This window comes from Rhincodon typus, chromosome 6 (assembly GCF_021869965.1).
Source record: "Rhincodon typus isolate 14 chromosome 6, sRhiTyp1.1, whole genome shotgun sequence".
NCBI classification, from domain to species: domain Eukaryota; kingdom Metazoa; phylum Chordata; class Chondrichthyes; order Orectolobiformes; family Rhincodontidae; genus Rhincodon; species Rhincodon typus.
In genome coordinates, this window is record NC_063337.1 from 38,584,346 (window position 1) to 38,610,973 (window position 26,628).

The window sequence follows — 26,628 nt, forward strand, 5'->3', positions numbered from 1 at the left end:
TCTCTCAGATATTCATTAGGAACCCTTGATTCTTTTTCAGGTTGCTGCTGCTTCCCCCTCCTTGTCTAAGTTGGTGTACAACTGAGAGCTGCTATTTTAGGCAGACTGGGAATTAAAGATGACACAGTCCTTGTGGTTACCTAAATACTGTAGCAGGCATTGCTGTTACTCAGCCATTAGGCATTCATCAAAGAGCTTATTAAAGGGCATGCAAATTTCAACTTCCTGATAAGAACTTACCCTTTCCCACTGAATCATGTAAGATAAGTTGGGAGAAATTGATTCAAAGGATCAGCAATACTGCCTCAGAAACGAGACAAAGGAAAGAAAGATTTGCATTTAAATTGTGCCTTTTAATTCTGAGTAAATTCTCCAAAATTAGAAAGTTTTAAAGTGCTAAGTGTACTTAACTGATGACAAAATACGCAAGTTTTCACATGATAAGATTCCAGAAATCAAAATAACATCTTTAACTCATTTTACTGCTAGGGAATGAGAAAGAAATGTTAACTAAATACTTGAATTGCTAAATGAGGATGTTGAACCTCTTTTACATAGAATAATACCACATGGAAGGTGACCATACAGTTCATTATGCCTGCCCTGGCTCTTTGGATGAGCTGTCTTTTTATTACCTCCTCTTTACCCATTCTAATCTTATTGTTTCTCTTCTTTTCCTTTGTTTAATGTGATATTGAGAACATTCTTTTGGTTGAGAAAGACAAAGTAGGTATTTGATACATCACTGTGCCCTCTGCTTCCTCAGTTTCATTTACTTTAGACCCAACTTCCCTCTGATTTTTTTTAAACCCTTTACTTGCTAGTGAAACATTGGAGCCTATTTAGTACTGGAACTTTTGACTGAAGCAATTCTGTTAGTTGAGCTGAACCTTTGTTCTTATTGAGAATTTTATTAATATCTCATTTTAACTCTTCTTGTTGTGTTCTTACATATGTTGTTAGGGTGCCCTTAAATATAAATCAAAAATTCCCATTTATGAGCTTGCCCTTCCCCAAGAAGTACATGACTCTTTTTCTCACATTCATGATTACAGAATGTTATTTCTTTTGTATTTAACGAAATCACTGTAATCTTGAATTTGATCAATCATGCCAACATACTTAGAAGTATTGGTCAGGATATTTTAAGGTAATATCTTTCTCAATATAGCGATCTTGTTAACAAACTCAAAACATTATAATGAACAATATCCTCTGAAAGAAAGACCAATAGGATTGCAATAGCTTCAGCAATATAGAATTCTTATCATATATCATTGCGGACTTTCTTTAACATGTTTAGAAGAATGCTTCCTAGTGGTAATGCACTTGTGTAGCAATATAATTTATGTAATAATGTAACATAATATGTTTTCAGCTGGACTCTTAATTTAAAAGGAAGGTTCTTGAGGGGTTTAAAATCCCAGGCCAACTCGATCAATCAGATTCTTTAATACTAAGAATGTGTAGGTCATTGCTGGGAGCATGTTATTTTGTACACTTGGTGTTCACTGAGATGGATTGCTTGGATTCCTAACATGTTTGTGAAACTGATCTTGGCTGTCTAGTCAGTGCTTCCTATTGAAACTTTGAATTCATTCGTTGCATTTTATTGACTTCAGTTAATATTTTCACATATTGACATTTCTCCTTAAAACAACACCAATCTATGCTGTTTAAATGGAGTAATGATAGTAAGGGTTGATGCATTAAATTAGCAATTAATGCTATTGTTAACTACATTTGGAGTCTTAGGGATATTATGAAAAATACCTTTTCACACTTAAGTGGATGAAGTAACTCGCAAGTGATTTAAGTCACGAGGGTAATCTCTATTATGAAAAGAAATGTTCAATGGATACTCCATGCTGATCATGTCCTGTTTCTTTATGCAACAAATAAATGTCTTCATTGAATTAAATGTGGATAACTAAACAATTTAATGGTAATTATTTGTAAGGATGTCTTAATACTTCCCATTATAGCAAGTAAACTGCCTGTCACCTCTTTTCAAAGGTGCCTGGCTATCTTGAAGTTCACTCCTCATATTATGTTTAATATATCTGACAACTGATTTCAGTATCTAACCCAGTGATCCATGAAACATTTATATGAAACTGAAGATTGTTGGCTTGTGATCTTACCATTAACAGTTACTATGCAGTCAGCTATAGTGTAATGAAAGGTATGTGAGCACACAGTCCCCTTCTCAGGAAATCGTGAATATTCAGTGCTCAAATTGTAAACTTTACTATTGGAGATAAATACATTTTCTGCTAAAATGTAAGCTTCCTCAGTACCATTTAATAGGGAGGATGGAAAACGTTGCCACATTTTGCACTTAATAATTTTGCTTTTTTTTTAAAGATGTAACATTTTTAAGCCAATTTGGCAGGTGAGACTGCAAGTGTACCACCCCGGAACAATATGTTAAAGGTCTCTAGTTATTTCAAAGAATGTTGAATCAAATAAAGTATTTCAAAAAGTCATCAACAATATGTATAACACAACTGCCTTGGGTGAAGGCCAGACCATACCCAGGTTTCTGCTAATGCTGTTTGTAAACAGATCATTAGGATGTGCCAAAAGTTATTCCCTTTCTCTGAGAAAGAAAATGCCTCATCTGTGCAACTTGTAGCCTACTTCTAGCTTCCATCAAGCATTAATGGATTGGTTAATTACATAAAACTGTAAACAACTTTCCATGTCTTGTCTTTGTATTTTTACCCAGGATAAATTATACCCAACAATCCACAAATTTTAGAAGAAACGCAAAAATTAGCTAAAATGAAAAATGGCCCAGGCAGTTTAATAATGCTGCGATTATACTGCTACTTTTGTCTTAGTGATCTGGTTTTAGTTGGCCACGTTGCCCAGTCCTGACTGTGTTAAAGCCAAGAGTGAGATCTCTCCAAAACCCCTGAGGTCACGTATTGCAGTATGATTCCAGGCTATTGAAAAATGTAATTTAATCCATAGCGCATTAACTAGATTTCCTAAATCTTTTTTCAATGTTTCATTTATGTTATTATTTGGGTAGTAGCTGCTCGGGAACAGAAATCTATGTAGAGTTTCATTTCCATCTACTCAGTAAAAAAAATGATTGCAACATAAAATGAAAACTGCTGTAGAAACTCAGCGGGTCTGGCAACATATGTGGAGAGAAAGAATAGTTAATTTTTTGGGTCCAGTGACCCAATTCATGTGGGATTTGCTAACTGTGTATTTACCTGAGAAGTACTGAACCCTTAAAGGATGAAGGAAGCCCTTCATTTAACTGAGTTTCTGAATGTGACTGACATGTAGACATTATAGCCAACCTGTGCAGACATGGTATGAAACACTTCTGGAGCAAATGAAACTTGAAACAATGCTACTAATCCAGAGATGGAGAGACTGCCACTGCCCCAGAGGAGTTGCTGTGACGTGTAACTTTTTAAAAGCTGAAGTGCATACGTGCAGTGTGAATTGGAGTTATGCTCACTAACAGCTGTGATCAATTTGTAATGTGTTGTGTGGCAAATTTGATCTCTGCTAATCCATTATGATAGAGAATGTGTTAACTGCACACAGAAAATATTAGTAGGATTGGGAAATTCAACATGAATTTATGAAAGGAAATACTGTTTGACAGACCATTTAAGAGTATTTTGAAGATGTTACAAACAGATAAAAGAGAGCCAGTGGATGCTGTTAAGATCACATATCAAACTAACATGTCATTGCCTGGCAGGTGACAAGAAAAACTTCTTCAAAAAATAGACAAGGTACTAAGATGATAAAGCCGCAAGATTCCATGGTTTGAACAAACAAAGTGAATTTTACGATACAGAGTTAGAATAGTAGCGCAATCTGTAATAGATATACACAATGTATACTGTATCATTGAGAATTAACTTGCAGTAAATTTGGCTAACAGACAAACTATAGTCACACACCTGTCAGCACATGAGATATGGTAATATACTGATACAGAATGAGAATTGATCACGAGGCAGAAAACAGTAGGAATAATCAGTTAATTCTCTGGTTGGCATGCTATAACTAGTGGGGTATTGCAAAAAATCAGTGCATGAGCTCCAGCTATTCACAAACAATATCAATGATTTGGATATGGAGCATAAGGTTTGTTGATGACACAAATTTAGGTGGAAGTGAATGGAAAAGAGGCTGCAATGGCATTTAGACAGGCTGGGAGAGCAATAGCATGGCAGATTGAATAGAATATGGAAAAATGTGAAGTTTTCCACTTTGGTAGGAAAATTAGAGTATTTCTTAAATGAAAAGAGATTGGGAGCCATTGATGTCTGAAAGGAAATGTGTCCTCATTCGTGAGTCACTGAAAGCTAGTATGCAGTTCAGCATGCAATTAGAAAGGCAAATGGTGTGTTGACCTTTTAATCCAAGAGTATTTGAGCAGAGGTGCAAAGAATTGTATAGAACCTTGATGAGACCACCCCTGAAAGATTGCATATGGTTTTGGCCCCACCTAAGGAAGAATAATATTCGTCTACTTTCCACAGGAGTACAACAAAGATTCACCAGTCTAATCCTTGAGATTGAAGAAATATTAGTTTTTATTTGTGGATGTTTCCGACACTGATTAGATGGCATTTATTGTCTGTCCCCAATTGGTTCTGGCCATGTTAGTGGTAGGCTGCTCCTTGAACTGCTGCTATTCACGGGGTGTAGAGGTACACCACTGTACTGTATTTTCTTTTTTAAAAAACAAGAGTTCCTTGTCGGGATATTAAAGCGACTCAGCCTGTGTTCTGTAGAGTTCAGAATAATGAAAGGTGATCTTGTTCAAACACACAATTTTCTTTCAGGAGTACAGGGTAGATGCAAGAAGGCTGCTTCTGTTGGGGAGTTAGACATTCAGGACTGAGATCAGGAATCTTCACTCTGGCGGTGATGAACATTTGGAATATTCTACCCTAATGGGTTGTGAAACCTCAATCGTTAAGTATATTCAAAACTGAATTCTAGAGAAGTAAAGTTGTGAGGGATACAGGGATAGTGTGGGAAAATGGCATTGAGTCAGGAGATAAGCCATTGGCTTGTTAAATTGTGCAGGCTTGAGGGGCTGCTTGGTTTACTTCATCTACTTTCAATATTTCTGCACTTAACATAGTCAATGACTTTTATGTATTTTCAAATTCACAATCTTTTTGGGGAAAGTGGTGGTTGCATTAGGTTAAAAACTTCTGTATATAATCTCCACATAGTTTGTTGTACATATTCTTTGAAAGAACTGACTCAAAAGAACTACATAGGTTTTAAAAACATGGGGATAGAAACGTGAATTAATGTTGACCACAGATTCCAAGTAGTTCTTCTGGTACAAGTGTTCCTTACTGTTAATAGTAATGTATGCATACACAAGTTATATTAACTGAAGCATATTTTACTTATGGCATATTGAGTTAGAATTAAAAAGTGTTTGTCTACTCAATTTTCAGTTATCTTATTCAGATTGCATAATGAACAATAACTTGTATATTGTCAGTGCTTTTAACGCAATAAAGCTTCATAAGGTGCTTCCAAGGAAAGTTGTAAAAACAAAATACGAAACCCAGCCATATTAGGAGATATTAGATTAGATGACCAGAAGTTTGGCTAAAGTGGTAAGTTATAAGGAGTATCCTAAAGGAGGGAAATGAGGTAGGTAGGGTAAAGCAAACCTTAGGGCCTGGGCACCTGAATGCATAGCCATCCATGCTGGAGTGATTTTAAATTGTGGATGCTCAAGAGCCCAGATATCTCTCAAGATTGTGGAAATAGAAGAGGTTATGGAGTTGGGAGGAGGTCAGGGAGGGATTTGAAATCAAAAATGAAAATTTAAAAATCAAGTCATTACTTGTCTGGCACCAAATAAAGATCGGGGATATTTGTTAATGGGTTTTGGTGCAAGTTAAGACATGGGCAGCAATGCTTTGGATAACCTTAAGTTAATGGAAGGTGCAATGTTGGAATAATCAACTTTAGAGGCACGGCTGAGACACTGCATAATTTGGCATTGTTATGGAGATGCAGAATTTTGCTAATGGTGTGAAAATGAGGCCAGAACCCCACCTTGGGATCAAATTGATCCTAGGTTTGTGAACAGTTTAATCTTGCACGCTTGTATGGGAGAGGGTTGGAATTGGTACCTAAAGAAAAGAATGAAAAATAGTAGCTTTCATCTTCCTGATATTTGGAGGAAATTTTTGTTCGTCCTGTCTGACAGAGAGGACTAAATCTGAAGAGAGAACTGTTAACAATAGCAATTAACATGGTGACCAGGGTAGGAAGTTGAGTGGTCAGCAGTTTAAGTAGGAATAGCATTGGTGGAGTAGAGGTTAAGCTTGTGGATAAGAGGGGCTCAAAGAGGGCGTGATGGGGCTAAAGGTAAGAAGTTTAAAGGAATCACGAATCTCGCAACAATTATCTGGTTCTTTGGAAGGACCACACCTGAAGTGAAATGTGGAGGGGGCAACATTTACGCAATAACGGAGTGGGAGGGTGGATGCTCTGGGAGAAAGGATGTTGATAGTTCAGAATAAGTGATTGGAATGTGAGATTGACAAAACAATGGTGTGTCTAACTATCAGACTGGAAATAACAGATGGTTCTACTAGGGTGGGGAGAGGGGACAGGAGAACACTGTGACAGAGAATGTAACAAGCAAAGCAATTTGAAGGTGTTGAACTCAGTATTGAACCCAGAAGGTAGTAACGTATCTAGTTTGAAGGTGAGATGTTGCTCCTCCAGTTTTCACTGTGTTTTACTGGAGCATTGCAGCATGCCAAGGACGGACAAGTGGACATCGGGAGAAGCATTTTCACTTGTTATCAATATTTTGAATTCTTTATTCAGAGGAATGTTGGTGGACCATTATTAAATATGTATTAGGCTGAAATGGACAGACTTTTGGTCTGTTATGTTCTTGAAACTGGAGAAAGGCAGGGGAAGAATTAGAGCAAGTTTGTCCGGGTGAAGTTCAGAATAGGAAAAAGGGGCAATATAAAAAGTTAATTATACTTGATACTCTCCACGACCATCTAGGAAATCATTTAAAAATTAAAAAAAGTAACCTATTCCCATTCTTTTCCATTTCAGGGAAAAGTAAAAATAATGAGGCAAAATATGTAGTCAGTTGATGTTTAATATTTTAGGTAAACAAATTTACCATAGAACTTTACGTTGAAGATTAAAAAACTTCCAATATCTAATTTTTGTCTTTATACAGACCACCAATGGTGTAACGTCACGTGATGAAGAAGAAATCAGTGAGATTCAAGAAGATGACCGAGAGATGTTCTCAGACCAGTTGGCAAGTATAGGCATGCTAGGAAGAATAGCAGCAGACCACTGCATACCTCTTCTTATAAGGTAGGTTTATAAAATACTGGTACAGGAATTTGATACAACTGACCTAAATTATTATCTCAAAATCTTAGAGTCATATCACCATGGAATTGGTTGCAATTAAAAGCATTTCAAGTATGTGTTCTGGACAGTAATTAATATTTCCCTGAAATATCAGATTGAGAATTGATCAATTATTTCCCAGTTTTATTACTGCCCAATCCTGAATACATTGCCTGTGAAACAGTAACACTGATGATGATCTGTTTCCAGTATTGTGTCCAAGAGGCAATTATATGGTAGCCTGCATGATAGGCTATCAGTTCATGGGGATTATCGTAGCTGAGCTCAATTCTGACTTTACCGCCATCTACACACCACATCAGGTTTGTTTGAAAGCAACTAAATGTGAAAACTAAACTTATTTCCTATTCTTTTATCAAAGCTAGTCAGACTGCAGGCATAGAGGGGTTGTTTCTGGGTTCTGAGCGTGGATGTAACTGTTGGGTGCTGTGGCTGGGTTTTTCGAGTCAGGGTCTGGGGCAAGTGTATTATTACTATTCAGTCTGAAGTTGGTCAAGGTTTTAATAGTCCAAATTTTTGTGTAACTAATCAGAACTGCAGCTGAACCTCCCAAATTCTCTGATTTAAATGGATATTTTCAGAAGGCTCTGACTAAAGGGGAATTGCCCAGTGGAATCTTCAAATTCTGCTACAATAAAGGCTGCGACAGTGGGATTCTGTTGGGCCCCTGTGTGTAACTCATATCTATACTTCTGAGTCAACGGTCTGACCTTACTAGACTGAATCTGGAACATTTGAAGCAGAGGACAATATGGGTATCTTGGGAGTTAGCAAGAAAGTAATAGAATTTTGTATTAGTCTGGAAAAGAACATTTACAGGCACCAAGTGCCAAATGGCAGCTTACTTTGTCATATATTTCCATGGCTCTATCAAACTAAAGTGAAATCAATACAATATGATTTTTGCTTTGTCAGCCTTTTCTTGTTCCTATAGTACATTCACTTAGATCAATTCGCTAGTATAGTTAGTGGGATTGAGATAACACATGCAAACTGAGGTTGAGGTGTAACATGATGCTGTCAATTAGGAATGGTTTTATAGCAAAGCCAATGCAGATGAGACCAAACAACAAGCGCACTCCTTATTCCGAAGTTCTGAAGAAGTCACGCCAGACTCTGCTTCTCTCTCCACAGATACTACCAGACCTGAGTTTTAGAACCTTAACAAAACTATAACCAGAAACAAACAAAAAACAAATTGCTGGAAAATGTTGGCAGTTCTGTCGGCAATTGTGGAGAGAAAACAGAATCAATGTTTCAAGTCCTGTGACCCTCTTTAGAACAGGTCACTGGACTCAAAACATTTACTCAGTTTTCTCTCCATTGGTGCTGTCAGACCTGCAGAGTTTCTCCAGCAATTTCTATTTTTGTTTATTTCAGATCCCCAACATCTGCAGTTGTGTTGTTTTAAAACTAAAACCAGCATTGACTTTCCACATCAAGCAGATGTTCACCTGCACATCTGCCAATGTGGTATACTGCATCCGCTGTACCCGGTGTGGCTTCCTCTACATCGGGGAAACCAAGCGGAGGCTCGGGGACCGCTTTGCAGAACACCTACGCTCGGTTCGCAATAAACAACTGCACCTCTCAGTCGCGAACCATTTCAACTCCCCCTCCCATTCCTCAGACGACATGTCCATCCTGGGCCTCCTGCAGTGCCACAATGATGCCACCCGAAGGTTGCAGGAACAGCAACTTATATTCCGCTTGGGAACCTTGCAGCCCAATGGTATCAATGTGGATTTCACAAGTTTCAAAATCTCCCCTCCCCCTACCGCATCCCAAAACCAGTCCAGCTCGTCCCTGCCTCCCTAACCTGTTCTTCCTCCCACCTATCCCCTCCTCCGACCTCAAGCCGCACCTCCATCTCCTACTGACCAACCTCATCCCACCCCCTTGACCTGTCCGTCCTCCCTGGACTGACCTATCCCCTTCCTAACTCCCCACCTACATTCACCTTTACTGGCTCCATCCCCGCCTCTTCGACCTGTTTGTTTCCTCTCCACCTATCCTCTCCTCTCTATCCATCTTCTATCCGCCTCCCACTCTCTCCCTATTTATTTCAGAACCCCCTTCCCCTCCCCCTTTTCTGATGAAGGGTCTAGGCCCGAAACGTCAGCCTCTCTGCTCCTATGATGCTGCTTGGCCTGCTGTGTTCATCCAGCCCTGCACCTTGTTGTCTCTTAACTGAACTTTACTCAATAGACAACTAACTCTCAAATCTGATGTTTTGTTGCAACTAGTTATGTTACAGCGTTCTCCACAAAAACAGATTCTAATGGGTTCATGCCTCCCTACTTCATCTAGTCATAATCATGAATAATTATTAAAAGGCATTTCCCATGATGGGGGCAAATTCTTGACCTGACTACCGGCAGTAAGATCAATGCTGGTAATTTCTCTTCCCAGTCTGGGCAGGTCAAAATCATTCAAAATCTTTAAAGTTCCAAGGATGTGGTATTTTGACCAGAGACTGTGATTAGACCCAGTAGTTCATAGAGAACTTGCAGCTTTCTCTGCTGGCCACGTCAACTATAGTCTCTTGTCTCTGGAAGCTCCTCTGTCTCTGTCCAAAAAAAAATCAGAGATTGAAAGTCTATCCAAAGTTAGCCCAGCTTTCCTAGCCTTTTGTTATTAGATGTGCATATTGTAAACCTTGCTGCGATAGTGAACAACTTAGAAAGACACTTCATGGTAAGCAACGTAATGTTCAACTGTGTTCTGAATGGAAACTGAGAGTGGGTTGTCACATCTCATTATGCAGGTCAACATTCTCCATGATATTTCTGATGAGTAAAAGTGATTCTTGCAACTGTTGGATTAAAGTCTAGAAGCTGCACTAAGATGTGCTGTGCCTGATAGACACCTATATCAGACTTTAAAAGAGAAGACTACAATGTTTATATTGAACGATGCCAGATATTAAGTGTAAATATAGCTGAAATATGATGCCTTTGTTCATGGGAATTTTCTATTAATAGTAGTGCATGAGGTTGACATGTTTTTTGTAGCCTGTGACTATTTAATATTTTCCAGGGGACAATATATGTTAAGATAAATGATCCGGAATTGAGTTGAATAGAGATATATATGTTTGATCAAGTTGTTGATAAGATTATTCAATAACTGTAACATTTCTACATTTTAAATTTTCTAAAAATGAGAGCATATTTTATCTTGCATTATGATGTGATGAATGATAAATGTTAGTTTTTGATTTTTATTCAGTGATGGTGTAATGTCAAGTCTTATTTGCCCTCCTCTCTTGTATTTTTTCCTTAGAAATGTGTTCCAGTTTTCATTAAATTCACCAATTTAAAAACATAGCAATAAGCACTGTGTCCATTTTTGCACCAGTACAATTGTACAGAGCCAATCATGCATCCTAGCTGTTGCTCCTCTGTGCACAATGTGCTACAACCAGGAACAAAAATGAATAACTTCTTTTTATTAGTGTTTAGAGATTTCTTGTTATAAATATTTAGTAATTAAATGCCATTGTCTGGATTCTGTAATTTTATAAACTGAATTACCTTTTGTCTGATGCAGCTTGTTAGAAGATAGAGTAACAAGACTTCATGGTCAGCTACAAAGGCAACAACAGCAGTTTCTTTCATCACCAGGGCCGGCATCATTGGATAATAAAGTACTAGATGATTTGTACGAGGATATTCATTGGTTACTTTTAGTCACGGGTAAGTTAACTCCTGAATAAATTGTGATAAATCTAGTCCAAAGTGAAACTAAGTTAATTTTGGCGATGAGGCAATTAGATTTCTGAAAAGATAAATTCTCCCTCAGGTTCCTATCAGAATGGAGCTTAAAGGCTAATAATGATAATTGGGATATCTAATTACAGCTTGAGGAATTTGTATCCAGGAGCAAGACACAGTTGCAAAAAAAAACACAGACACAGGTCTTGGTGAAGAAGTAGAGACATGTCACTGGTAATAGGACAAGAATGGATTCTGACAGCCAAGTGGTGAGGCTTGGAAACATTTGCAATTTGAGAGTCTGTTGTGGTGAGATTATTATCTGAAGGGACTTGGGCCTAACTCCTGTTGGAATAAAAGAACTGAATTTCCATCTGGGAATAACGACCCTGTAACTGAACTTAAAGCTTTGTGTGCCTCCGTAGAGGGAGAATTTGTAGTTTCGTATGGTGTATCTTTGCATAGACTATTTAGAATGAAATGTATTTTTTTATTTGTAGTCTCATTCATAAATTAATGTTTAAATTGTTGGTTTGATTTGCTTGTTACAATAAATTCTTGAAAAAATGATATCTTGTCCATTGATTTTGCTTTCCAGTGATGTAGTGGTGATTCCCTTCTTTTAAAAAAGTTGTCTGTAAGTGGGGGGAAGGATTATAACATTTTAAATATATTAAATAGTTCAAGTTTTTAATGGTTGTTTATATTTCTCTTTTTGACTTAGATTCTCTAACATAGCTGTAACTAAACTTGCTAATCACCAAACAAACTTTTTTACAATCTTTAATCTGTACAGCACATTGCTTTGAAATGATCATTTCAAATTATGTGCTAACATAACAATCTACCTTAATGATTCTGAGAATCCAAGTGGATGTATTATGCTGGAGGAGAGACAATTCTCGGTAAGGTTGAGCGCTGATTTGAGATCATAGGTAGCTGCAATAGTAGTTAGCCACCTCCTAAAGCACTTCAAGGAGACAAATTATTTGAAGAAGATACATACAGTCTTTCAGATTGGTTTTTCGCAATGATGTGGGTGGACTTGGATTTTTGTTGTGAATATCTCCACATTTATAGGCAGGATATTCGTACCTTTACAACAAAGGTCCCATTTAGTTGGAAGGATCATGATTTGGAAAACAATGTGTGTGGAGGAACAGGTGTGCTTTAAGCAGTTGCATTATAATTTTTTTCTGTTTCATGAAATAGTTTGTTCTATGAAATTTATTTTGTCTCTATGTACATTGTGGCCTATCAATATAAATATGAAATTAATATTATAGGATACAAAACCAGTACTTATAATCTGGTGTCTTTGTTAACGTTACCAGGCTACCTCTTAGCTGATGATACTCAGGGAGAGACTCCTCTTATACCTCCAGAGATAATGGAATATTCCATTAAGCATGCCACTGAAGTTGACATTAACACAACACTTCAGATTCTTGGTTCTCCAGGGGAAAAAGCTTCCTCCATTCCAGGATGTAACAGAACAGATTCTGTGATTAGGTAAGAGATTATTTTAAATTATTTGATTGGAAAGAAAATTAGTATGGTAGATTTTACTCAAAATTTGTCTGAAACTAGTTGTAATAATTAAAAACACTATCCTGTCGTAACAATAACTATGGGACCTCTTGATAGTAATAAAACAAATGAAATTCATGCTACACATGTGCAAGGAAATGGCCATCTTCAACAAGAGAAAATCTGATCATCTTCCTTTAACTTTCAAAAGCATTATCATCATTAAATTCCCCACCTACAACATCCAGAAGGGTACTGTTGACCAGAATGTATTTTTGCTGAATTGGCAATAAGTTGGAGATTCTCACCACCTGACTCCCCAGATCCTGTCCACCATCAGGCTCAAGTCATTCAATAACTTTTCAGTAATAGTGCTGTGCATGGATTTTCACTCTATGAAAGGTTTTTATATTTAAATGTGTGCTAAAGGTGTACAGCCCTTTTGTTGGTCATTGATAACTATATTAAAAGAAAAGTAACTGTGTATATTATCAATAGAAGTATATTTTAAATTTGATGTTTACATTTCCTTTTGCCAGTTCACTTGCCGTTGTTTTATTGTTATTGGTTGAACTTCAAACTGTGGGAGATTCAAGGACTTAATTGGAATGGAAAATTGGAGGGCTAGGATGAGTCAAGAGCATGTATAATGGGTGGCCATTCTGAAATTGACTTTATTACACTCCAAATAAAGTTGAATGTTCAGTCTATGTATCTCTATTCATGTCCTCTACTCTGGAGATCGAACAGTTGTTTAATAAATATCTTCAACCTGTTTTCACCATAAAACAGCGATTTAAGCTATCAGTTGGATAATTCTTGTCCATATCTTTCATATTAAACAACTGCTGTATATGTGACAAACCATCTTGATTCTAAGTCCTATTTAAAATGACCTGAAATATCAATTTCCAGGTTGTTAGCTGCTGTTCTGAGAGCTTCAGAAGTTGAGTCTCGAGCCACAAGGGCAAACTTAGCAGAACTCCTTAGTCCACAAATGGGAAAAGATATTATGTGGTTCCTGAAACGGTGGACAAAGACCTACCTTTTAGTAGATGAAAAACTTTACGATCAGGTGAGGAATTGTGTGGTTTTTTGGTGTTTACTAATGAATATACTTGTAGATTTACAAACTGCCATTTCTTAAGCAATTTTGAGGATTTTCCTTCAGATCTGGTCTTCCTTATCTATACTAGTATGTTCACTTAATTATTTTTAAATTCTTATGCATGCCCCCTAATTTGACCTGTAGTATGTGCCTGTTCCTCTTCATAACTGGATGAGTATTGTATCTGGTAGGTCATTGCATCCCTTTGATGCCTATAAGCTTTAAAGTAGACTGTGGTTTATACCTTTATATTTTTCACTGTTTTGTACCTATATATTAGCCTGACTGCTGATTTTCTTCAATTTTAAAAAAAGTACATTCAGTTCTACCTGTATAATTGGTAGATTGGATGTAATGAGTTATTGTAGAATGATGCTTCTTTGTCCACTTCAGGTAGGAGCAATTCTGTGTAATTGATAAGGTTGATTTTAAGAAAGTTTGAAGAATTCTTCATCTGTCCCTTTCATGTGTATCCAACAGAAGTCATGCTTTTGGGCCCCTGTTTGGCATGAAGCCCTTTTACCCCTGCACAGTATCGGAATCACACATTCCATAGGTGACTGGATCAGTATTGGTATCTCTTCTTGGGAATACAGTAATTCATTTAAATTATTGGTGTAGTTAGCATCTTTGGAAACAGTTAATATTTCAGGTGCATGTGCTTTGATAAGAATTGGAAAAGATTAACGCTTCAGGTTTTCACACCTACCTTCAAAACTCCCTTGTAGTGTCTTCTGTACTTTTACCAAACTCTGGGTAAAGAAGCTTCTCTTTAATTTGCTGCTAGATTTAATAATGATTACTTTATATTTATAGCCCCTAGCATTTGAATCCTCAAAGCAGAAATGCCTCTGTATCTACTCTATTGAATCCCCTTATCATTTTAAAGATTTTTGCTGGGTCACCACTTAGTTTCTTTCCTTTTCTAGAAAAGTACTCCAGCTTATTCAGTCTTCCTGTTACCTGTAATTTTATAGTTCTGTATCCATCCAAGAGTTGTTTTTTAATCTTCTCCAAAACCTTTGTGTTTTTTATAAAGCAGAGACTAAACTATTCACAGTATTGAGATTTCTTTTCACATCAAAGAACGTTCCTAGGTTTGAGCAACTGCTTGTTGGATGGAAAATCATCAATAAATTTGGTTTGGTCGTTTAATTAACATTTTCAATTTCCTAAGTTACTGGTTATGTTGCATTACATTGTGAAATTTTATCCTACTGTCTTCTGTCCCTTATTTATGAAAGGGTAAAAGAATTGACTAAGAATAGCAAGCTAAAGGGATCTTTTTCTGGTGCTTGGTGGGGAAGAAAGAAGTGAAGGTCAGAATATATTGTGGCAGTTGCAATTATGCAAACAAGATTAAAGTTCTAGTTAGTTGGTTGCATTGGTTTCAAGCCAAGGACTTGAACACCAAACTTAGTCTGATGCTTGATTATTGAAGAAATGCAATGTTGCTGGAGCTGCTCTCTATGTAATAAGCTAACCTGAGATACCCTCTACCTGTTCAGATAGAACCCATGATATTATTAGAAGAGGTTTTCTCAGTAATTTGATCTTCTCTAAAACAGCCCCCCGAGAAATAAATTTGATTTCCCAATTGCCTACTGTTTGTGCACAGCCTGTCCCTACAAACTTGAGATACTGAAATGATGATCATATGCTATATTGTCTTTATTCTATAATCATGAGAAGTACTGTTAGATGCAATGTGCAAAACAACTCAAAAGTGAAAAATTTGGAAGTAGTTTTAAAGAAGAAATCAGTGGGTTTGAAAAGCAACAAAATTATTAATGAGATAAAAATAAATTGACAAATTTACTTGTGGCTTCCCAAGAACATGAAGATAGTGCCCTGTTATTATTGAATAAGCTTCACTAAGTGTCCTGTTAACCCAAACAGGTGAATAAGCGTCAATACTATTTTTTAGAAGTATATCCTCTTTCCTTACAGATAAGTTTACCATTAAGTACAGCATTTGGTGCAGACACTGAAGGTGCGCAGTGGATTGTTGGTTACCTTCTGGAAAAAGTTATCAGTAATCTTTCAGTGTGGATTGCAGAACAGGACCTGGCAAATGACACGGTCCAACTCCTTGTAACGCTAGTAGAGAGGAGAGAACGGTGAGTACTCTGCAGATGGTAATATCAAAACAAAACCAGTTAGTTGTCCAGATTTAACAGCTAACTTTCAACAGTTAATTTTTCTCAAACCATTTTTTATTGAGCAATATTTTGCCTCTTCCCTATTTATATTGCCACTGTTAGAAACTTATTCTTCAACTCTTGTGTGGCATTTAAAGGAATAACCAACACTGAAATTATAGAACAGAGCTGGTCCAGGCCCATTTGACCCTTCTTGTCTGTGTTGAATTTAAATCTTCCTTGTAGGTCAGTTTTTGCAGGCCCATTTTCCTGCTTTGTCCACATTCTCTTTCATGTTCTTCTTCATATGGACCTTTTGGTAAGTTCTATTTGATTTAGCATTATCATAGATCATAGAATCCCTACAGTGTGGAAGCAGGAGATTTGGCCCAACGAGTCCACACTGACCTTTCGAGGGGCATCCCACCATTCCTACCCTAATCCTGCATTTACCATGGCTAATCCACCTAGCCTTAACAACCCTGGACACTGCAATTGCATGACCAATCCGCCTACCTTGCACATCTTTGGATTGTGGGAGGAAACCAGAGCACCTGAAGGAAACTCTCTCAGACACGGGGAGAATGTGCAAACTCCACACAGACAATTCCCTGAGGTGGGAATCAAACCTGGGTCTCTGTGAGGCTGCAATGCTAACAGCTAAACCACCATGCCACCTATATGGTATGGGAAATCTTTCCATGTTCTGTTGACTGCACAAAAATTGTTCTGGTGTGTCTATTTGTGTATTTAATGTGTAGCTTTAATGGTAATTTGTCTTTGGATATGCTAATGGAAATGATCAATGTTTTCCATTTTGACCATATATAAAATTTTAGAGCATAACTGCTCCTTAGTGGCTTTCTTCGTAATTTAAATCCCCCTTCCTGGTAAATCTGTGTTTCATTTGTTCCAAAGCTATTGTATCTCCTTACACTATTAAGGAACCCAAAATTTCACAAGTATCTCAGATGTGACCTAATCATTATTTCGTGTTGAATTCTCATGACTTTTTTGCTCTTGTATTCTGTTCTATTTATTAGAAATTCCTAAATTATATTTAATTTTTAATGTCTATAGAACCAATTGGTTTTTTTCCATGAAGCTCTTCCTTTTTTGATTCTCTTTGCATGTAATTTTTCAGGGTAAGAACGTATAATGGCTTCTTTAGTTGTTTCTCCAAAAGTTTTCTTAGCCATGCACTGCCTCACTGAATTGACTTGTACACTAAAGGGTAGTTTGTTGGAAGCCGATGATGCTTTTATCATTGTGTGTAGCCTCAAGCAGGTGGCCAGCACTCAAAAATGTGATTTCATTAAGAAAATTATGTTGTGTTTTTTGGCAATCATCATGCAGCCATTTGAACCTTTTATCAAAAGAACTGATTGCATCAACTTTTAACTTGGAGTAATTCATCAAGCAGCTTGTTGATTAATGACTTTAATGTTCTAAAGTGTATTGTATATAAAAGTTCAAAAGTGTGAATGCCCCAAATATATTCCAAAATAATCAAATGAATGTTCAAAAGACTTCTCACTCTAAACCTACTGATATATCAAAAATATATTTTTGAGAGAATAGGCCTTTTCATTTTTCATTGCATTTCTTTTGTAACCACTTAATATCATTGCAATGAAATATAGAATACGTTTTTTTTCCAAGCAAGTGCTTGTTTTTGTTCAAGATTTTAATGCCAATTGTAATATTAATTATGAAGTCATAACTACATTCAGATAATTGCTGTTGATTTGCACATATTTTTCCAGTAGTGTTAATTGATAGCTGTTTCCTTTTAGGGCCAATTTAGTAATAAAATGTGAAAGTTGGTGGAATTTGGCAAAACAATATGCAAGTCGAAGTCCACCACTAAACTACCTTCCCAGCAGTGTACAACGAACGTTGATGAAAGCACTGGTTTTGGCAGGATTTGCTCATGTGGATACAGAAACAAAACAACAGTATTGGACAGAGGTGAGAATTTGAATGTGGACAAAGTTGACAATTTTGCCAAAATTTGGAGGGGTTTCTAGCATATCTAAGGTAAATTATTGAACTAAATATTTCTAAAATAGAGCATATTCATAAAGAAACTTTGTGCTCAATGCACTGGTCTCCACCAAAGCAGCTGATCTTGGATATTAATTTACATTATCACTTGCATCTCTAGTTGCTCTGTTGAAATATATGTTCCATTCAGTACAGATAAAATCAAGCCGCCTACACTGACAACCTAAAATATATAGCTTTGCGATTTTGTATGCAGTAGCAAATGGTGGTTGTATGCATACGGTCACATCATATCCTAAGTTCAGCTATTTTTGTCTGCATTCCCATCTCCCAAAAAAAAATGCATTACCTCTTAAAGGGCAAAGTTTTGCAGGTGGACAGATTTGGAAAGCATTTTATTTTGAAACGACTGCTAAGGCAGTATTTGAGAACTGCGCAAGGAGAATTCGCGTGCTGGTGGAAGTCATGTGATAAAAGGTTGGTGGGAGAAGCAAGGTTAATGAACCAGCATTAGGAGAGAGCCACAATTCTCAACACTACCCATCCAGCAGATTGGATGGCCTAGACACAATTAATGAAATCATTTTCAGAAGCTCTGACTCAGAAGAGTGCACTTCAATCTGGAATCAGTGAAGGGTATCTGAACATTGCAGTCATATCTGAAACCAAACTTATGGCAAATACAGCTCTTACTATGTTAGAGGATGAAGCCACAGGTGTTAACTCTTATGCCACCAACTGATTGCATGAAGCAGTAATATCTTTTTTACCAGGACATTGCAAGTCATACAATTTGACAGGGCTCTCTTAATTTGCCGGGTAGCCATCAAACTTTAAAAGATTTCTAGATTCCTGAGGATTGTAGAGGCTTGCACTCATTTGGCATGGCATGTGCAGTTTCCTTCATGCAAATATGATATGCTGGGAGCTGTCATTGATACTTTTATAGTGTCTCAACTGTATTATAAGCAGCAGCAAGCAACAGTATGATTGCTGGATGAATAGGGATTCTCACTGCTTCCACAGCTCTTGATGCTTCTTTGTAAGATCACTGTTGTTGCAGATGAGTTTCGCAGTGATAATTACACAAGTCAGTCGAATGCAGAAACAAAGGTGTACCATGTGCGGAGTTTTGTAAATTTTGACAGTATGTTGTGAGATTCACAGTTTTGTGCTACGAATGGGTAATAGGTGTTCCTGAACGTGATCAAGAGGTTAATGGTAACACTGCTAATCCTGACATCCTGACCCATATAGAAATGAAGCAGGCACTGTGCCAGCAGCTGCTGGAAGCCTTTGAGACAGATCTATTTGATACACCTCCACAAATGAACAGAATAATATTGTTACAGACTCAGAGATTTTCCTTCTTTCACTGGGTTCTTTATGATCTAAGGAAAATTTGAGTTGTGAGCCTTGCATATTAATCACTTGGCCTCTTTTGTTATGTAGGAGCTACTTAGCCTTTTTGCATTACATATTCAAGTCTTTTATTCCTGCTACTTTATTACTTTGCGTGTCTTTTTGGGCTTTTCTCTACCCTGTTCTAGCTACTATCCTATGTGCAGTATGACATCATGAAATGCAGCAAAATATTATTAATTTCTTGGTAGAAGTGAGCCTTCTCTTAGTACCTTTAATTGTGGAATGAGCTTATGAGAGATTGACTGGGCTCCTGTGTCGTTGATTTGAGGCAAAACAACATCTAAAACGCAAACACTAACATGTCCATGTCCGCAAGATTTGTTTACCGTAGATGATTAGGAGAATGGACTTCACTGAATTTAAAAGATCTTTGATCCCCGAGAGAGTGACAACTAAAAATTCTTTAGTCCCTTTTTAGCGGGTGCACTGTTTACTTTATGATCTAGTTAATGTAATTTACAGACAGTCCCCTGTGCCATCGGTCATTCACTCAATATCGACAGACACATTGAGATAACTGACTTGATGGGGGAAGTTCGCTTAAACTCTCACAACTGCCACCTTCCCCAGGCAACACATGTGACTGAAGCGCTGCTGGCATCCTACTCTTTATGGCTGTGTCATTAAGATCGTCATCTATATGCTTGACATGCAGGGATTATTACACATTTGTTCAACCACATAGGTTCTTCTACACTTATATTCTCTGGATATCTGTGCTCTGTTTCACCACATATCAATTCCCTTTTTACACAGTCAGAGCTGTGTGCATAAGTGGTTGCAGATTGCCAAGGTAATGTGTAGTTTTTGTTGTTTAGATGCTTCTCAACTGTATAGCAAGTCCTCACATAACTGACGAGGTTTTAATTGACCAGACTGCCTCTAGTGACAGAAGATGGTCAATGCAGGCAGAATTAACTACACCAACTAATTTCTGTCACTAAGTGAAGCCCAGTGCAAGTTCAGAACAGGAACTGGAGGAGAAGTGGACAGCGGTATCTGACTTTAAAGCTAAAAACAAAGGACTGAATTGCAGAATTGTTATGGTGCAGAAGGAGGTCATTCGTCTCATTGTGCCTGCACCGTTTCTGTTGCCTAATGACCATCTTCTGCCTTTTCCCCATATCCCTGTATGCCACTTCTAGCTAAATGATCGTCAAATGTTGTCTTGAATATCTCAATTGAACCTGCCCTCACCACATTTCTAGGCGTTTCCATTCCCTAAAAACTCACTGCATGAAAAAGTCCTTTCTTACATCACCCTAGCTTCATCTTCACATCACTTGAAATCTATGCTCTCCCGTTCTTTTTTTTCTTTCATGAGTGTGAATAGCTTCTCCCTACCCACTCTGTCCAGTCACTTGTGATTTTGAGAATCTCTATGAAATCTCCTCTCAGCTATCTCCTCTCCAAGTTGCAATGTTTACAATCTATCCTCATAACTCAGGTGTCTCATTTCTGGAACCAATTTTGTAAATCTCTTCTGCACACGAGTATTAAGGGTTATTAGTATTAAGTTCAGACTGTTTAAAAAGGATTATGGCTTTAGGGGTTAGTAGACCACTGTGGGAAAAGCAACATCACGCATTGTGTTGAGATGAAAGCTTGATCTGGCTGAATTTCTGATTTTGTTTGACATCATTGCCATGATCCTTTAAAGTCAGTTTGTGGATAACAGTATACATAACAAATTCTAAACCATGGCTCAAGACCTAAACCCTGGAATTCCCTCTCTGTACGTCTCTATCGAGCCTTCCTCTTTTAAGACATTCCTTAAAAATCTTCCTTTGGTTTAAAATAAAATCACCTGGTCATTTAGTTAATACCTTAAGTAATTTTGTGTAATCATAAATTCTATACTGATCCTGTAAGGTGTTTTGAGATTTTATTTTACATTAAGGTGCATGTGAATGTTAGCTGGGAGTGTCTTAGCTCAATTTGCTAGATGACTGGTTTGCGACAGAGAGTGACACCAACAGTATGGGTTCAATTTCCGCACTGGCTAAGGGTTACTGTGAGGGACTTTCCTCAACATCTCGCTTTGCTTGAAGTGTGGTGATCCTCGAGTTAAACCACCACCAGTCGTCTCTCTGTAATGAGGCAGCGGGCCTGTGATCCAGTAGACCTATGGCATCTTTTACCTTTTATCTATGCTATACTAGGCAATGCCCCAGCTCTCTGATCAGTGAGATCAAAGCTGTAATGCAAGCTGAGCTACAATTTAGACTTGTACCTGTTTGATGACATTGGTTATTTAATTTTTCAGTGGAAATATTGCAGAGCTATTTTCAATTAAAAATAAAGTGGATACTCCTTCACATTCTTCAGTCATCCCAAAAAAGGATCATAGCTACAAATCTTGATTATGTTGATTGATATGATGAGAAAAAGTCCGTGGTGATTCACTTTGTTATGTTTGTTTAACAAAAAATTTAGGTTCTCCAGCCACTCCAACAACGATTTCTTAATGTTATAAACCAAGAAAACTTTCAGCAAATCTGCCAGGAAGAAGAGGTGAAACAGGAGATCATTGCTACACTGGAGGCACTTTGTGGAATAGCTGAAGCAACGCAAATAGACAATGTGGCCATTCTCTTCACCTTTTTAATGGATTTTCTCAATAATTGTATTGGTTTAATGGAAATTTACAAGAATACACCTGAGACTGTTAACTTGATCATAGAAGTTTTTGTTGAAGTTGCACATAAACAAATCTGCTACCTTGGAGAGGTAAGTACAATCTGTCAAATATACTCTTTTTCTCACATCTTCACTTGTAAGGACACTTCACTGATAAACAACTAGATGGTTCATAATTTACACCCACCCACAGTTAATATTGTTATTTCCTGTTCTGTGGGGGGAAAAATGTCTTAGATGCTTGCTTTTCATGATGATGAAGAACAAATTCCACTGCTTTTATATGTCAGTGTAAGCCAGTAAAACCTTTGTCCAAAAGCAAAATATTAGCCTTTAGCATGTTTGTGCATTTCTGCTTCTGTTTTTTATTGCTGTCTAAATATATAGGACATGAATGAAGGTAAGACAGTTTTAAAAACTGTTGAGGTGAAGATTATATGCCATGTGATTACTTCCTTAAAAAGATCATAAAATTAATTTAACTGTTTGATTAGAAATGGCTACAAGTTCTGAACGGGTTGTATTTTATCCATTGAAGAATGATATTCAGGTATACTACATTTTATAAGTACCAGAATGTAAAACTCTGCAGTTACGTTTCTCATCAATTGGATGAGTAAACTGGCTATGTATCTCTGCAGAGGTTTTCTGTATTTTGTTGATTGACAAGAAGAGCTAATATGTCTGAGTGCCAAGGACATCACTGCAGAACTTACTCAGGATAGTAACCTGGTCACAACCATCTTCAGCTGCTTCATTTCTTCTATCACAAATCATACATGGGGATGTTCACAGGTGACTGCATAATGTTTGACACAATTCGCAACTTCTCAGCTACTGAAGCAGTCCGTATGCATATACATCAAAACCTGGACAATACTCAGCTTGGGTTGTTAAGTGGGAAGTAACATTCAAGATACATAAGTAACAGGCAATGACCATTTGCAAAAAGAGAAAAACCAGTCATCTCCCCTTAACAGTGAATGGTATTAACATTGCTGAAGCTCCCACTGCCAACATCGAGAGGGTTACCATTGACCAAAAACTGTACTGGACCAGCCATATAAATACTGTGGCTACAAGAACAAGTCAGAACTGTAGTAACTCATTTCCTGACTCCTGAAAGCCAATCCACAATTTACAAAATGCAAATCAGGAGTGTAATGGAATACACTGCACTTGACCAGTGGAGTATAGCTCTAACTATACACAAAAAGCCCAACACCATCCAGGACAAAGTAGCCCACTTGATTGGCACCACGTCCACATTCAGCATTCATTCCCATCACAAATGATGTACAATGACAGCAGTGTTTGCCATTTCAGTAACTCACCATGTTTTTTAATGGCACCTTCTGCCACCTAGAGGATTAAGAGTAACAGATGCTTGGGAATGCCATCACCTGCATGTTTCTGCTCCAAGCCTTACACCATCCTGACTTTAAACTCTATAACCATTCCTTCACCATTGCTGTTGCCTGACCTCCCTTCATAAGCGCAGTACACGTACCTACACTATATGGATTGCAGCAGTTGATTAATCACTCACCACCACTTTCTCAAGGTCTTAACCAGCAACACACCCATCCCATGTACGTTTTTTTTTAAAAAACTTTGTCTTGAATATAGCCAGCACTGATTATTCGTTGCACGATATATATGAAACATTAACAACAAACAATTGCTTCCCTAAAAATCACAAGATCACTGTTTTAATATATCAAGTTTGAGGCTTTCCTGGTTATTACAATGACTTGTTTACTGCAGATACCAACTTGGTGAGGAAACATTGTACTAATAAATTAACAGAGATAGTAGGAACTGCAGATGCTGGAGAATCTGAGATATACAAGGTGTAGAGCTGGATGAATACAGCAGGCCAAGCAGCATCAGAGGAGCAGGAAGGCTGACGTTTCGGGCCTAGAGCCTTCTTCAGAAATGGGGGAGGGGAAGGGGGTTCTGAAATAAATAGGGAGAGAGGGAGAGGCGGATAGAAGATGGATAGAGGAGAAGATAGGTGGAGAGGAGACAGACAGGCCAAAGAGGCGGGGATGGAGCCAGTAAAGGTGAGTGTAGGTGGGGAGGTAGGGAGGAGATAGGTCAGTCCAGGGAGGACGGACAGGTCAAGGGGGCGGATGAGGCTAGTAAGTAGGAGATGGGGGTGGGGCTTGAGGTGGGAGGAAGGACAGGTTAGGGAGGCGGGCACGAGCTGGGCTGGTTTTGGGATGCGGTAGGGGGAGGGGAGATTTTGAAGCTTGTGAAGTCCACATTGATACCATTGGGCTGCAGGGTTCCCAAGCGGAATATGAGTTGTTGTTCCTGCAACCTTCGGATGGCATCGTTGTGGCACTGCAGGAGGCCCAGGATGGACATGTCGTCTGAGGAATGGGAGGGGGAGTTGAAATGGTTTGCGACGGGAGGTGCAGTTGTTTAGTGCAAACCGAGCGTAGGTGTTCTGCAAAGCGGTCCCCAAGCCTCCGCTTGGTTTCCCCAATGTAGAGGAGGCCACAACGGGAACAGCGGATACAGTATACCACATTAGCAGATGTGCAGGTGAACATCTGCTTGAAGTGGAAAGTCTTCTTGGGGCCTGGGATGGGGGTGAGTCGGTAGGTGTAGGGGCAGGTGTAGCGCTTCCTGCGTTTGCAGGGAAAAGTGCCGGGTGTGGTGGGGCTGAAGGGGAGTGTGGAGCGGACAAGGGAGTCATGGAGAGAGTGGTCGCTCTGGAAAGCAGATAAGGGTGGAGAGGGAAAAATGTCTTTGGTGGTGGGGTCGGATTGCCAATGGTGGAAGTGTCGGAGGATGATGCGTTGGATCCGGAGGTTGGTGGGGTGGTACGTGAGGACGAGGGGGATTCTGTTTTGGTTCTTATTGCGTGGACGGGGTGTGAGGGATGAGTTGCGGGAAATGTGGGAGACACGGTGGAGGGCATTCTCGACCACTGAGAGGGGGGAGGTTGCGGTCCTTGAAAAACGAGGACATCTGAGATGTACGGGAGTGGAATGCCTCATCCTGGGAGCAGATGCGGTGGAGGCGAAGGAATTGGGAATAGGGGATGGCATTTTTGCAGGAAGGTGGGTGAGAGGAGGTATATTCTAGGTAGCTGGGAGTCGGTGGGCTTGAAATGGATATCGGTTTCTAGGTGGTTGCCGGAGATGGAGACAGAGAGGTCCAGGAAGGAAAGAGTGGTATTAGAGATGGTCCAGGTGAACTTAAGGTTGGTGGAACTGGAAGGTATTGGTGAAGTGGATGGACTGTTCGAGCTCCTTGTGGGAGCACGAGGTGGTGCCGATACAGTCATCAATGTAATGGAGAAAGAGGTGGGGTTTAGGGCCAGTGTAGGTACGGAAGAGGGATTGTTCCATGTAACCTACAAAGAGGCAGGCATAGCTTGGCCCCATGCGGGTACCCATGGCCACCCCCTTTGTCTGTAGGAAGTGGGAGGAATTGAAAGAGAAGTTGTTGAGGGTGAGGACGAGCTCACCTAAGCGGATGAGGGTGTCAGTGGAGGGGGACTGGTCGGGCCTGCGGGACAAGAAGAAGCGGAGGGCCTTTAGACCATCTGTATGGGGAATGCAGGGGGATAGGGACTGGACGTCCATGGTAAAGATGAGGTGTTGGGGCCCGGGGAATTGGAAGACCTGGAGGAGGTGGAGGACGTGGGTGATGTCATGGACGTAGGTAGGGAGTTCCTGGACCAAGGGGGAGAAAATGGAGTCGAGATAGGTGGAGATAAGTTCGGTGGGACAGGAGCAGGCGGAGACAATGGGTCGACCAGGGCAGTCAGGTTTGTGGATTTTGGGAAGGAGATAGAAGCGGGCAGTGTGGGGTTGGGGAACAATGAGGTTGGAGGCTGTGGGTGGGAGGTCGCCTGAGGTGATGAGGTTGTGGATGGTTTGGAAGATGATGGTTTGGTGGTCGGGGGTGGGGTCATGATCAAGGGAGCGGTAGGAGGAGGTGTCGGAGAGTTGGCGCCTGGCCTCAGCGATGTAGAGGTCAGTGCGCCATACTACAACTGCGCCTCCCTTGTCCGCGGGTTTTATGGTGAGGTTGGGATTGGAGCGAAGGGCTGCACGTTCTGCAGCGGAGAGGTTGGAATGGGTGAGAGGGGTGGAGAGGTTGAGGCGATTGATGTCTCGATGGCAGTTGGAGATGAAGAGGTCGAGGGAGGGTAGGAGGCCTTGGGGTGGTGCCCAGGAGGAGGGGGTGTGTTGGAGGTGGGAGAAGGGATCATGGAGGGTGGGTTAGGCTCACAGTTGAAGAAGTAAGCGCGGAGGCAGAGGCGGCGGATTTTCAGTTCATCCACTTCACCAACACCTTCCAGTTCCACCAACCTTAAGTTCACCTGGACCATCTCTAATACCTCTCTCTCCTTCCTGGACCCCTCTGTCTCCATCTCCGGCAATCTGCAATCCGACCCCACCACCAAAGACATTTTTCCCTCCCCACCCTTTATCTGCTTTCCGGAGGGACCACTCTCTCCATGACTCCCTTGTCCGTTCCACACTCCCCTCCAGCCCCACCACACCCGGCACTTTTCCCTGCAAATGCAGGAAGTGCTACACCTGCCCCTACACCTCCCCCCTCACCCCCATCCCGGGCCCCAAGAAGACTTTCCACATCAAGC

General features: G+C 39.4%; 1 protein-coding gene across 2 annotated transcripts in view; it reads left to right on the plus strand.

Annotated features, from left to right (window-relative positions):
- The window catches only part of xpo4 (exportin 4), a 121,451-nt gene that overhangs the window by 81,734 nt on the left and 13,089 nt on the right, over positions 1–26,628 (plus strand). For both annotated transcript variants that reach the window (XM_048597559.1, XM_048597560.1), the window contains exons 11-17: positions 7,232–7,374; positions 10,987–11,132; positions 12,485–12,662; positions 13,596–13,755; positions 15,739–15,908; positions 17,726–17,900; positions 21,798–22,091. In XM_048597559.1, coding sequence (XP_048453516.1) covers positions 7,232–7,374; positions 10,987–11,132; positions 12,485–12,662; positions 13,596–13,755; positions 15,739–15,908; positions 17,726–17,900; positions 21,798–22,091 — 1,266 coding nt within the window. The remainder of the gene's footprint in view (positions 1–7,231; positions 7,375–10,986; positions 11,133–12,484; positions 12,663–13,595; positions 13,756–15,738; positions 15,909–17,725; positions 17,901–21,797; positions 22,092–26,628) is intronic.